At 39.3% G+C, this 15,261-nt stretch overlaps 1 protein-coding gene across 1 annotated transcript in view; it reads right to left on the bottom strand.

Moving 5' to 3' along the window:
- IntS4 (integrator complex subunit 4) overlaps positions 1 to 15,261 on the bottom strand; it is a 39,499-nt gene that overhangs the window by 18,406 nt on the left and 5,832 nt on the right. Inside the window, exons 2-7 of the mRNA XM_071682845.1 lie at positions 14,851 to 15,003; positions 13,573 to 13,701; positions 9,942 to 10,118; positions 8,600 to 8,734; positions 5,888 to 6,001; positions 2,096 to 2,314 (exon numbers count right to left, since the gene is read on the bottom strand). Coding sequence (XP_071538946.1) covers positions 2,096 to 2,314; positions 5,888 to 6,001; positions 8,600 to 8,734; positions 9,942 to 10,118; positions 13,573 to 13,701; positions 14,851 to 15,003 — 927 coding nt within the window. The remainder of the gene's footprint in view (positions 1 to 2,095; positions 2,315 to 5,887; positions 6,002 to 8,599; positions 8,735 to 9,941; positions 10,119 to 13,572; positions 13,702 to 14,850; positions 15,004 to 15,261) is intronic.

Here is a 15,261-nt window from a genome sequence, read left to right as displayed (position 1 = left end):
ATTAGGTGGAGGTAGTCAGTAGGAACATTACATAGGAACCTCTGCAAAGGCTGCACTAGCATTGCCCTTTGCAATTGGCCTGTAAAGGTGAAGCACTAAAGGATAAGAAGCAACGAAGGAGCTGGAGTTCACTAGTTATGAAGATTCTATTGCTGTGGCCATACCCTTTGAGGGAGTTCTTGGAGGGAATAGGCATCAGAGATATAGAGAGAATAGATTGATGACAGACAGAGAGTGAATGCAACCAAATGAGGCAATTCTTTGTTCCTGGCACTACCTTGCTACAATGGGAAACAGTGAACAAGTGTGAAAATCAGAGTATTGTATGTGTAAAATCATAGGTGAAAAGAAAACCATAAAGTTTGCAATGTTTAGGTATATTTAGAAAGAAATTGCACCAAAAAAAAACCATAATCATGAAATACTTACATAAATATGGTGTATACCTACGAAATTATATGGGAGAGTATTGATTGAGAAGGTGAAGGCATGTACAGAGCATCAGATTGGGGAAGAACAATGTGGTTTCAGAAGTGGTAGAGGATGTGTGGATCAGGTGTTTGCTTTAAAGAATGTATATGAGAAATACTTAGAAAAACAAATGGATTTGTATGTAGCATTTATGGATCTGGAGAAGGCATGTGATAGAGTTGATAGAGATGCTCCGTGGAAGGTATTAAGAATATATGGTGTGGGAGGCAAGCTGCTAGAAGCAGTGAAAAGTTTTTATTGAGGATGTAAGGCATGTGTACGAGTAGGAAGAGAGGAAAGTGACTGGTTCTCAGTGAATGTCTGTTTGCGGTAGGGGTGAATGATGTCTCCATGGTTGTTTAATTTGTTTATGGATGGGGTTGTTAGGGAGGTGAATGCAAGAGTTTTAGAAAGAGGGGCAAGTATGCAGTCTGTTGTGGATGAGAGGGCTTGGGAAGTGAGTCAGTTGTTGTTCGCTGATGATACAGCACTAGTGGCTGATTCAGGTGAGAAACTGCAGAAGCTGGTGACTGAGTTTGGTAAAGTCTGTGAAAGAAGAAAGCTGAGAGTAAATGTGAATAAGAGCAAGGTTATTAGGTACAGTAGGGTTGAGGGACAAGTCAATTGGGAGGTAAGTTTGAATGGAGAAAAACTGGAGAAAGTGAAGTGTTTTAGATATCTGGGAGTGGATTTGGCAGCGGAAGGAATCATGGAAGCAGAAGTGAGTCACAGGGTGGGGGAGGGGCGAAAATTCTGGGGGCCTTGAAGAATGTGTGGAAGTCGAGAACATTATCTCGGAAAGCAAAAATGGGTATGTTTAAAGGAATAGTGGTTCCAACAATGTTGTATGGTTGCGAGGCGTGGGCTATGGATAGAGTTGTGCGCAGGAGGATGGATGTGCTGGAAATGAGATGTTTGAGGACAATGTGTGGTGTGAGGTGGTTTGATCGAGTGAGTAACGTAAGGGTAAGAGAGATGTGTGGAAATAAAAAGAGCGTGGTTGAGAGAGCAGAAGAGGGTGTTTTGAAGTGGTTTGGGCACATGGAGAGAATGAGTGAGGAAAGATTGACCAAGAGGATATATGTGTCGGAGGTGGAGGGAACGAGGAGAAGAGGGAGACCAAATTGGAGGTGGAAAGATGGAGTGAAAAAGATTTTGTGTGATCGGGAACTGAACATGCAGGAGGGTGAAAGGAGGGCAAGGAATAGAGTGAATTGGAGCGATGTGGTATACCGGGGTTGACGTGCTGTCAGTGGATTGAATCAAGGCATGTGAAGCGTCTGGGGTAAACCATGGAAAGCTGTGTAGGTATGTATATTTGCATGTGTGGACGTATGTATATACATGTGTATGGGGGGGGTTGGGCCATTTTTTTCGTCTGTTTCCTTGCGCTACCTCGCAAACGCGGGAGACAGCGACAAAGTATAAAAAAAAAAAAAAAAAAAAAAAAAAAAAAAAATGAAGTAAGTATATTCTGAAAGGGACTTCTTTTTCACTGGGTGAGTGTCATTTCAGATATATACTGCAATATAAGAGCTAAAGGAAGCTTCTTGCACACTCTATGCTTTAATATACATAAAATTTACACATAAATTATATTTCAAAAAGCAACAGAAAAACTTACCCTCATGTTCGACATCAACTTCTTGTCTAAGGTCTGTTGTAAGAACCTCTCTGAAACACTTGTCATACTTCCAAGGAGAGAGGCAGCCTGGGTTCTCACTCTCACACTGATGTCATTAACAACATTACAGATCTGTGAGAAGGCATGATCGACCAGTCGCACATGATGATCACTGTCCGGGATAGGTACTAAACGTTCAGGATCACTGTCTGCTGCAACCTATGCAATGGTCCACAAAATATGAAATTAAGAGAGAGAAGTTCTTTACACACCACAACATCTAAAACATAGAGGTGTCTTTACACACCACAACATCTAAAACATAGAGGTGTCAGTCTACCTACCTACATAAAGTTTTCAGGTACACAGCACAAGTACGATCTCTTTTTGTCTAAGTCATGATTCATTGCATATTCCTATATTTCAACTCCTCTTCCACAGATACACCCTTTATTTTGTTCTCCCAACTGATCTTTGGTTTTCCTTGTACTTAACACCCTCTATCTCACTCTAAAGAACATTTCTGTAAATCTGCTGACATTACCTACACATATTCCCATATGCCTGGGCAAAAACAGCAGATTACATCAAACTCTTATAATTTTTCAGATTAAAACAAATTACCTCAGATACATAAATACCTTGAAAGTAGATTTACAAAAGCTTACATTAAAAGACTGCTAAATCCACTCTGAAATTCTATCTCCTTATGCAAAGTAAGAAAGATTTCCTAAATGCATCACAATACTATTGGTGAGGTTTTAATAATAAGAAATACTAAGTGAAATTTCCATAAGAGTATTATTCAAGATCATGAACACAATCAAAATCTACTGTATTCATAGTAAGAAAGGTTTCCTAAATTCATCACAATACCACTGGTGAGGTTTTAAAAATTGATACTTAAGTGAAAATTCCGTAAGAGTACTATTCAAGATCAGTAACACAATCAAAATCTCAGCTAAATTCAAAGATATAGTTCTCAGAATTTTACTATTATCTTCTGTACACAAATTTGTATGTGATATCTGTAAGCACCAGTTTCTGGTAAAACAAAGAGCTACCACAGCAGAACACTCAACTGCTCTGCTAGAATAGGTGTTCAAACAGCCAGACTACTGTTCTCAGCCATTAGAAATCATTCATGGAGAAATTATCACCCCACGTTAGAGTTCATGTTCTCAGTCTTGGGGTGAAATCTATGGGAGCAGGACTTCCTGGTCATGAAGATACTACATAAACATAGAGAAAAACCCTCCACAGGAGTAAACACAGGTTCAAAAATGATTTGTTGGGTAGCAACAGTTTTGGAAAGGATTATTTGTATTGGAGACTAGACATTTAATTTTAAGTATCGGAACATTCAGGAAAGTGAGGGAGAGTGCAAAGAATACAATGAACTGGCGTAATGCAGTATGCAGTCAGCAACATAATGTTAATTGGCTGAACCAGGACACTGAAAATGGTCAAGGAAAACCACAGAAGAGTCTATGGAACATGGCAGTGGATTGTACAGGCTTTAGTTTGGCATGGATGTGGATGGATGGCTCCATTTGCAGAGCATTATATATGATAGCTACTGGGTGGATGCATGCAAATGAGGCAGTCGTTTGTCTGTCCTAAACACTACCTATCTAAAGCAGGAGAAGCAATAACATTTGAAGGAAAATTTCTTTGATTTTCTTCTCAATATTTTTCTATACTTGTTCACTGTTCCCTGCTTTAGCAAGGTAGAACCAGGAACAGACAAACAATAGCTCCAGTTGCTCATGTCCATTCTTTAGGTTTCACTTATAGTACAATGAAACCATAGCCAACCACTCACATTTAAGTCCCACAAACCATTCTATGGCTACCCCTGACCATTCCAAACACCCTGGTTCATCCAATGACAGCATATAGCCCCTGTATACCACATCACTCCAATTTGTTCTATCCCATATATTCTTCTCATCCTCACCAAATTTTAGACCCTAATCTCAAAGCCTCTTTCAATCCATCTTCCCATCATTTCATCCCTCCATTCCTCCATTTCTGACATATGTCCTCTCAGTTAATCACTCTTCCTTCATCCTCTCCATATGGCTAAACCATTTCAGCATGCCCTGATCAGCTCTCTCACCTTCCTTATTTCTCTCATACACTTTCCTTATGCAATCAATGCACCACACACCACAAATTCTCCTAGACATTTCATTTTCAACACATCCAACTCTTCCATCCTAACGCAGTCAGGGATCAAGCTGTTCATCTATACAATAACATCAGATCTGTTTTACTTTCAAACATACCTATCATTGCCTTAACAGAAATTAACTTCTCCTTCCACACACTCCCCAGTGCATCCACAATATAAGCTCCCTCTCCCACCCTATGACTCACTTCAGCCTGTATGGTCCCATCTGCTGCCAAATCAACATCCAGGTATCTACAGCACTTTACTTCCTCATTCAGATTTACTCTCAAACCAACCTAGTCTCAATTCCTGGCTACATCACACTACCTTATTTTCATTCTCATTTACTCTCAACTTCCTCCTCTCATGCACTCTCCTTTATCAGCTTCTTGAGTCTACCACCAAAGCTGTGTTCCTTGCACACAAAAATGACTCACCTCCCATGCCATTCCTACCCCCAGTAGGTCACAAATCTGCCCTTCACTCTGAAACCCTTGCATTCATCTACCTCATTACCTTGTCTATAAACAGATTAAACAACCATTATGACATCACACATCCTTGATGCAGACTTAACTTTACCAAAATCCTATCACATTCCTCCCTTTCACCTCACACACACCTTACTGTCCTAATACATACTCCTCACTATATTCATCAGCTTCACATTTACCCCAAATATCTTTCTCCAAGTTTCTCATACACAAATAAGTTAAAACAACCACTTGGTCTACACATCCTCTACCACTCCTGAAGTGACATTACTTCTTACCAGTTTAATGCTATGTGTATACCAAAACCTATGTAATCACCACTTTCTCATACACTTTACCAGGTATGCTCAATGCACTCATACCTCTACAACTTTAGTGTTTGCTCTCGCCCCCTTGCCTTTACATATGAGCACTATAGATGCACTATCATTGCTCAGACACCTCATCTTGGGCCATATATACACTGAAAATCTCAGTAACCAATTAAAAACAGTCAACCCTTTTTTACATACAGAACTCAACTGATCCTCCCTAATTTGGTGCTCTGGGAATACCAACAATCTCTCAATCACCACTGCACAATACACTTTACCAGATATACTGAACAGATATACTAATCTGTAAATTGATCAATCACTGTTGTACCCCCAAAAATCTCTGCCCCTTTGCCACACATAATTTCATGTAAAGCTTTCACTACCTCCCTCAATTCATCCAAGTTGCCATGACTTTCTCTCACCCTACATATGACCTCAACCTAGACACACCAATCCAACCCTTTTCACCTTTTCTTTACCTGTTACCACTTCCCTATCTGCTTCCGTCACTGTCACTACCATCCGCTCTCTTGCCCTCTTCACATTATTCACCTCTTTCCAAAACATTTTCTTGGTCTCCATGAATTTCATCAATGCTCTCTCATTGTATCTCAATTTGCCCTCTTTTTGTAGCTCTCACATTTTCATCTTGACCCCCTTCCCTGCATATACCATCTATGTATCTCATTCTTCTTTCACTAGCAATTTAACTTTCTCATCCTACCAACCACTTTCTTCCAAGTATCCATTTACAAATACAATCACCTTCCTAGTTAAATGAGGGAAACAAATCTATCATACCTACCTTAATAAGAAGAAGAGCTGCTTCTCGAACACACTGGTAATCATCAGTGAGAGCCTTACATGCACTGTCATAGACTTCTGGGGGAAGTTTCACTCCCTTCTCTTGAACAACCATCTATCAGATATACCATATTGATTAAAATATAGTAAATACACAAACCTTCATATCCTACCAATTTTGTTTCATGGAAAGCAAAAAATAAACTAAACATGTATTTTCTGAGCAATCAAGTGTTTGAAAGATTTATTACACGTCAAAATCTGTATGAAACATCATGAACTGAGGTTCACACAGCAAATTCAACAGTCATAATATATCAGACCCTATTGGAAATTGCCTTTATTAAGCACTCAAAGCTTGATCAGACTAATATCAGATTTATCATAATCAGTCTGATAAACCTGATTGATACTCCAAAGTGACCCATACTTCCAATGCCTGGACAAATGTCTCACTTTGTATATAGAACATCAGACAGTAAAAAGTAGCAATATGGGCTACTTTTGATCCTCTTTTACTTCACCATCAACTCCAACCCAACTGCCACAACTATGGCCACCTTCTCCAACACTTTTAGTTCCACAATCACTACAAGAGTACCTTCAACAACTGCAGTGGTCTGTACCTTACAGTGAGCAGAGTACATTTTCAGTTTCAGTTTTGGAGAAAGAGGCGAGTATGCAGTCTGTTGGGGATGAGAGGACCTGGGAAGTAAGTCAGTTGTTGTTTGCCGATGATACAGCACTGGTGGCTGATTCGAGTAAGAAACTGCAGAAGTTGGTGACTGAGTTCAGAAAAGTGTGTGTGAAAGGAGAGAGTTGAGAGTAAATGTGAATAAGAGCAAGGTTATTAGGTTCAGCAGGGATGAGGGACAAGTTAGTTGGGATGTGAGTTTGAATGGAGAAAATTTGGGGGAAGTGAAGTGTTTTAGATATCTGGGAGTGTACTTAGCAGTGAGTAGAACCATGGAAGCAGAAGTGAGTCATTGGGTGGGGGAGGGATTGAAGGTTCTGAAAGCGATGAAGAATGTGTGGAAAGAGAGAACGTTATCTCAGAGAGCAAAAATGGGTATGCTTGAAGGAATAGTAGTTCCAACAATATCATATACATTTACCTCCCTAACTATCCCATTCATAAACAAATTAAACAACCATAGAGACATCACACACCCCTGAAACAGACCAACCTTCACTGGAAACCAATCACTCTCTTCTCTTCCAACTCGTACACATGCCTTACATCCTTGATGAAAACTTGTCACTCCTTCTTGCAGCTTACCTCCCACACCATATACTGTTAAGACCTTCCACAAAGCATTTCTACCAACCCTATTATATGCCTTCTCCAGATCCATAAATGCTACATACAAATCCATCTGTTTTTCTAAGTATTTCTCACACATTCTTCAAAGCAAACAACTGATCTACACATCCTCTACCACTTCTGGAACCACACTGCTCCTCCCCAATCTGATGCTCTGCACATGCCTTCACCCTCTCAATCCTCATGCACTTCAACATGATCCATACATACACTGATTATCATTACCAACCAATCAACAACTCAAGTCACCCCCTTTATGAATTTACTGTTCAGAGTATTATCCTAGATTAGTGGGATATAGAAAAGCTTTACTATAAATATAAAAAAAATAGCATCATACTATTTCTGTTCTTCAGTCATATTTCCCATGCACAGATACTGAAAACCAAACCACAACTCTCATAACCCAGAGATTTTGAAGATCTACTAATTGTTCAAGTCATGCAAGGAAAAAAATCATTCCAGATTATGGAAGTATTGTTTGTAAGGGTGCACTGCCAATGCACAACCTGTCTAATATTCCAGATTAAGGAAGTATTGTTGTAAGGGAGCACTGCCAATGCACAACCTGTCTAACATAAAACTGAGTATTGTATCAAACTTTAGGATGGAATTTACCTTGACAGGTCACAAAGGGTTATTAAAAACTCATGCTGTGACTACTTGCTTTCACATTTTTTTTCATGAGCAGGGTCAGTACATTTCCAGAACTGATTACACTAAAATCTTATATGGGTAGGTAAAAATAAAATACTACTTGGTCTAGATATCTTTTCATCAAAATTCTATTCACAAATCAACCATACAAACATTTAAAATATGGTGCATCATTTTAACCTCCTAAACCAGAAATCTTCCAAAACCTGAAAACCTTGCACACAAATTACTGAAGGTTTGGGTGAAAACCTTGCACACAAATTACTGAAGGTTTGGGAGTTAGCACTGTATCAGCTTCAAGCCCATTACCATACAGTAATGCATGTTTTATTGGAATCAGTTTTGCTGGGCTGAAGTCCCCAGCCACACAGGATATTTGGTGTTAGGGATGCCCAGTTCCCTACGGAAGACTTGCTACCAAGGTTAATATAGTGAGTGATCACTCAACTAATCACTTAACTATTGAAACAATTATATTTGAAGTAAAGCTTCATATCACACAAAATCAAAACAGATTTTCTTTGAAGCTCTAATTCATGATAAAAAGATTTTCAACACAAGGCAAGCATGTAATGTAAATGTCTACAAAGCATAACACCAAATTCCTCAGCAAAAAAAAAAGCAATTAGATGGCACAACAACAACAATTCTCAGTATAAGATACACCTACTGGCAAGCAGACTTCTAAGAGAGACGTTTAATAATACTGCTAAGAAACATAAAATTACTTACAAGAGCATTAAAGGCAGCCGTCCTAACTCTATTGTCCTGGTACGATGTGTGTTCAATCAAGGTCGTAGTTATGGCTGACTGCACACGTCCAGCTTCCACAGGACACAAACTTCCCACTGCTTCTAATGATCTTACCTAAAAAGCCAAAGATTTCTGAGGATAAACAATAAAAATACATATATCCTTGGATATGCTCTGTCAATCAGCATAAATGAATCCTGATTCCATGAGCATATCAAGTACCAAGAACCTCTGAGCATTACTCACATATTCATAATCAGTGTGATCAAATAAATCAGGGCTTACACATCCATAGAATTTTACTTTTTCATTAGCATATGAAGTTGATTGGTTCATTGAGAATGTCAACTTCATTTCTGTAGAAATCAAAGATAACCTTCATGAGAAAATAACAGCAGGACTAGTTTATAGACCCCTGCACAGACACCAGAGGTAAATGAAAACCTTTTTGATCAATTAGCAGAAATCTGTAATGAACAAGATTCTATCATAGAATGATATTTTTAACATTCCAATATCTAAATTGGAAGAATCATTTTTCATGGCTATAGGTATGTACTCTACCTAAATTTAAGTGATACTGCCATAATCCAATAAGTAGTGAAACTTACTCTTGATGAAAATAGATTTGTTTTAACTACTAATGAGGATCTCATTAATGATGTTGAAGTTGGAGAAAAGTTTGGTACAAATGGTACTGACAAATTACTTTTGAGGCCACTTTCAATACCACATGTTATGTTGGTCACTGTGAGTCACAAAAAAAATCTTAAAACTTGCAAATTTAATTTTTTTCACATTGCTCTTGACAGGCACATATAGTTGGAAGATCATAGTTCATATATGACTACCTCTAATACCCCTTTTGGCAGGTACCAATGGCTCAGGATGCCAGTCAGAATCAGCTTTACATAAAAAATGTCCTAGCATCACATGCATCAGCTGATCAAAGGCTTAACATAATTTGAAGTTGCAGCTGATGACTTCATAGTTTATGGTTGTGGCAAGATTCAATCTGAGGCAATTCTGGACCATGACAAAACACTACACAACTTTCTGCACAGAAGTGGAGTGAAATATTGATCAAAAAACTAAGGTCTTCTCTACAATATGGTAGTCAGAGAGAAACATGCAATAAGTGGTGAATACATGTGCTGTTATCTTTGTTCAAAATTGAATCTTCTGAAGGGAATGGATATGATGAAGGCCATCAGTGACCTGCCTGATGCCATGACTGAACATCTACAAAATGAAAAAGGAAAAAAAATCTAAGTTTGAAAGCACAGAGTATCTGACAAATTATATAATGCACAGCACAAACCTTAATAATAAAGCTTGTGCCACTGAACTGTGAAAGAGCCAGTTGAATGATCTGGTCTTGTAACTTCGGGTCGGGAGGAACACATTGAGACAAAGCACAGGCTGTATGAACCACCTGTGCTATCACTTTCTGTGATTTGCTTCTACGAGCCACACCAACCACTTCATCAAACACTGGCTGAAAAAAATCGAAATCATCATTACATTCTGTTATTTAATAATAGCCACTAATGAAGAAATAAAAAATTGGTAGACAAGAGCCAGAATAGTAATTCTATTAGATTTTAGATTTTAGCATCTGCCAACAGTCTCAATAAAAGTGAGCAAAAATACCAATGCCAGAAAACTTTTCATAATACAGGTTGAGCATCCTTAATCAAAAATCTGAAATCCCAAATGCTCCAAAGTCCAAAACACTTTGAGTGACATGATATTACAAATGGAAAATGCCACACCTGACCTCACTTGCCCATGCTGGGCTCTGATGCTCTGTTAGCACCAGTTTGTTACAACCCACTGCCAATGCCAGACCTACTTACATTACTTACTGAGTTTTTTGCTTATCTTCTGCTCTGTGGTACAACAATATTGTTTAAAATGTTAAAGAGGCCTGGGGATAATGAGGCTCCAGTTGTTCATTCACTGACCAATAGTGAAATAGCTGAAATATTTCTGAATCAAGGTGATCTTGATAAGAGACATTGAAGATGACTTTGTTAACACTGCAGAAAAAGTGCCTGTAGATGACACATTAAAGATATGTGATGGACTTACTGAAGGACTAGGACAGGGTGCATTCATAACAGAACAAGATATTATGTCAGTTGATAAAATCAAAGATTGACTTCTAAGACAAAAACCATTGTCAATGAGGCACATAATTCTGGAAGAAACATTTAAAAAAGCCATTCAAAAAAGCTGAGGTTGTGACAACTTGGCTTTCTGATGGTTCAGTGTTACACAAACTGTTTCATTCACAAAAAAAAAAATCTACAAATTATCTTCAAGATATGTGTATAAGGTGTATTTATTTATTATCTATTTTGCTTTGTCACTGTCTCCCGCATTAGCGAGGTAGCGCAAGGAAACAAATGAAAGAATGGCCCAACCCACACACATACACATGTATATACATACACGTCCACCCACGCAAATATACATACCTATACATCTCAACGCATACATATACACACACAGACATATACATGTATATACACATTATACACATATCATTTACATAATTCATACTGTCTGCCCTTACTCATTCCCATTGCCACCCCACCACACATGAAATAACAGCCCCCTCCCCCCTCATGTGTGTGAGGTAGCACTAGGAAAAGACAATAAAGGCCACATTTGTTCACACTCAGTCTCTAGCTGTCATGTAATAATGCACCGAAACCAGAGCTCCCTTTCCACATCCAGGCCCCACAGAACTTTCCATGGTTTACCCCAGACGCTTCACATGCCCTGCTTCAATCAATTGACAGCACATCGACCCCGGTATACCACATCGTTCCAATTCACTCTATTCCTTGCACGCCTTTCACCCTCCTCACTCAAAATCTTTTTCACTCCATCCTTCTACCTCCAATTTGGTCTCCCACTTCTCCTCGTTCCCTCCACCTCTGACACATATATCCTCTTTGTCAATCTCTCCTCACTCATTCTCTCCATGTGACCAAACCATTTCAAAACACCCTCTTCTGCTCTCTCAACCACACTTTTTTTGTTACCTCACATCTCTCTTACTCTATTATTACTTACTCGATCAAACCACCTCACACCACATATTGTCCTCAAACATCTCATTTCCAGCATATCTACCCTCCTGCGCACAACTCTATCCATAGCCTACGCCTCACAACCATACAACATTGTTAGAACCACTATTCCTTCAAACATACCCATTTTTGCTTTCCAAGATAAAGTTCTCGACTTCACACATTCTTCAACACTCCGAGAACTTTCGCCCCTCCCCCACCCTATGACTCACTTCGACTTCCATGGTTCCATCTGCTGCCAAATCCACTCCCAGATATCTAAAACACTTCACTTCCTCAAGCTTTTCTCCATTCAAACTTACCTCCCAATTGACTTGTCCCTCAACCCTACTGTACCTAATAACCTTGCTCTTATTCACATTTACTCTCAACTTTCTTCTTTCACGCACTTTACCAAACTCAGTCACCAGCTTCTGCAGTTTCTCACATGAATCAGCCACCAACGCTGTATCATCAGCGAACAACAACTGACTCACTTCCTAAGCTCTCTCATCCACAACAGACTGCATACTTGCCCCCCTTTCCAAAACTCTTGCATTCACCTCCCAAACAACCCCATCCATAACAAATTAAACAACCATGGAGACATCACACACCCCTGCCGCAAACCTACATTCACTGAGAACCAATAACTTTCCTCTCTTCCTACATGTACACATGCCTTACATCCTCGATAAAAACTTTACACTGCTTCTAACGACTTGCCTCCCACACCATATATTCTTAATACCTTCCACAGAGCATATCTATCACCTCTATCATATGCCTTCTCCAGATCCATAAATGCTACATACAAATCCATTTGCTTTTCTAAGTATTTCTTACAAATACACAAAGGTGTATATGAAACATACATGGATTTTATGTTTAGACTTGGGTCCCATCCCCAAGATATCTCCTTATCTATTATCCTTCATGACAAAAGTGGAAAACAGGATGGCATGAAAATAAACAGGTTAGAGCTGAGACACACCTCAATGTTTCAACCGTTCAACAGTCTTCCTCAAGAAATACTGATCCCAGCATTCGGCTGGACCATATTCTCCAGCAGGTGATGGTCACCCTGTTGGACGCCTTGGTGTGTTGCTCTCTGATTGGATCGTTTGTCCTTCTACCTCCACTCGTTCACAGCGACCTCCGCTGCAGATGAAACCAGACCTTGTGTTTATGTTGCTTTTGGTAGCGATGTAAGCCACTCCTGATGACTTTCTTATCTGTTTGCTTAGGCCCTCATGCAGTATTCTTGCCTTGTTCCACTACATGGATTTGCAGCAACAAGTTCCAATATGTTTACATCATGCAAGTCTCAGTGAGATGTAAACAAAGCAGAACTCATTGCAGCAAATCCGTGTAGTGGGATGAGGAGAGAATACTGCACAAGGGCCTAAGCAAAAAAATAAGACATTAAAAGTGGCTTACATCACTACCAAAGACAATGTTAACAAAAGGTCTGGGTTCACCTGCTGGTTGCATCAGGCAGCAGATATTGCTCTGAAAAGGTGGAGGCAGCAGGACAAGTGATCCAATCAGTGAACGTCATGCTAAGGGGGCCAACCGGGTGACCATCACTTGCTGGTGAATATGGCTCCATCAAATGCTGGAATCATTATCACTTGAGGATGACCACTGAACAGTAGAAATGATGAGGTATGCCTCAGTTCTAACCAGTTTGTTTCCATACCATCCTGTTTTCCATAACTCATTATGTAAATGCAAATATTCCAGAATTCTAAAAAAATCCACAATCCAAAACACTTCTGATCCCAGGCATTTCAGATAAGGGTTACTCAACCTGTAATACCACACACTTAAAATCAAACAGAAAAGAATTTGAAATCAAGTTAAGACCTGTGCATGTGCATGCGTGGTGATGACATTTGCTAAGAGAGCCAGCACTTTGGTAGTAACGATGGGTGGGAAGGAGTCATTCTGTAGCAGCTTCATCAACCCCTGCACCACTTCAACCTGTGTCTCACCCTGAAAGGCATTGTCATCCTATTAGAGACATGACAAAATATGAATGAAAATGACTAACTACATCTATTACTATATCTATCTATATCTCTGATGATTGTTCCCACCTGAAACTTCCTTCAGAGGGTGGCCATGGGAAGTCTCCAAAACTATTGAATACAGTGCCACTTCTTATCCTTTAGTGCCCACCCTTAACAGGTCACTGGCAGAGGGGTAATCTAGTGTAAAGTGCCTATCTATTTATCTCTACCTATATCTCTGACATCTGTTCCCTCCAAGAACTCCCATCAAGGGATAGCCACAGCAAAAGTCTCCACTTATCCCTTTCCTTACATGCCTCCCTCGAATACACCACTCATTCTTCCACTATTTCTTTCCCTTCAACCTATCTGTCCATGTCACAGGCGGTCTTCCATTAACACCAAACACTTTAATTGTACTATCATACACTCTCCTTGTAAACTCCCAGTCTTGCATTCTTTCCACATTCCCAAACCACCTCAAAGTATTACTTTTCAACAATTCTACTACTACACAATTTATTCTCTGCCATACCACATGTCTCATACGCCCCTTCACTTCTTTCCTCATTCCATCTAGTCACACCACATTAGCTCATTTCCACAACCTGGATTCTTGACCTCTATGACTCATTCTGTGTTCATGTTTTGGTGGCACAGGTCAGGGTTGGGAGGAATATGCTTTCCATTAATCCTTTCTTCACTTCCATACTTACACCTCTACCTTTCATTATTCTATTAAGGGACCCAATGACTCTTCTACCCTGTACTGTTCTCTCCCTCCATATCACCACACTTACCCAAGACAGCTCCTAGGTCCTTATATTCTCTCTCTTCTTCCAGTCTTTTCCCCCCATATCCAAAGCACAATTTAGTACACTTTCTTTTTTCACTTTAAAAGGTTTAACAAAATCTATACTTTCATTCTGTTACCTTTCAAGAACCATTACTTTACTTTTATTTGCATTTAACTTCAATCACCTATACTTACACACACAAAACACACTTGCAATCTTCTGCAACTCCTCTTCACTCTTAACAAACAACGCAGTATCATCCACAAACAGGCTGGTTACTACACACCATATCTCACTACCACGTGCTATCTCTGCACTTTTTCCCTATGACTTACTGAAATTGGAAGAGCATTATGAAGGTCCACCAGGGTTGGGAGAAGCTGTCGTGGATCTGTGGTATCCAAAGATGAGATGTTAAATTCACTGTGATCTATTGTTCTACTACGTCGTACTAACTGCAACCGTTTGGGTGGCTTTGGGGCTTCCTCCTATATAAAAGTAAAGATTGGCATGGTAACATCAAAAGTAATTTGCAAACTAGTCAACATTTCATCTGCAAGGTAGTCAACATTCTATCCAGCCCAGGAAAAATAACTTTTAGGATACTTATATCAGGTCAAATAAGAAGTGTTCACCAAAGACATCTTAAAAAAACACTATAATTTTTCAAGTCAACCAGTTATTTTAATACAAATGGTTTTACTGGGTATATGGTTAACTGCATTTGAGGTAGTAAAAGCTTTGTG

The sequence above is a fragment of the Panulirus ornatus genome, chromosome 35 (assembly GCF_036320965.1).
Source record: "Panulirus ornatus isolate Po-2019 chromosome 35, ASM3632096v1, whole genome shotgun sequence".
NCBI lineage: Eukaryota > Metazoa > Arthropoda > Malacostraca > Decapoda > Palinuridae > Panulirus > Panulirus ornatus.
Note: the sequence above shows the minus strand (reverse complement) of the source record. Positions and strands in the feature narration are given on the sequence as shown.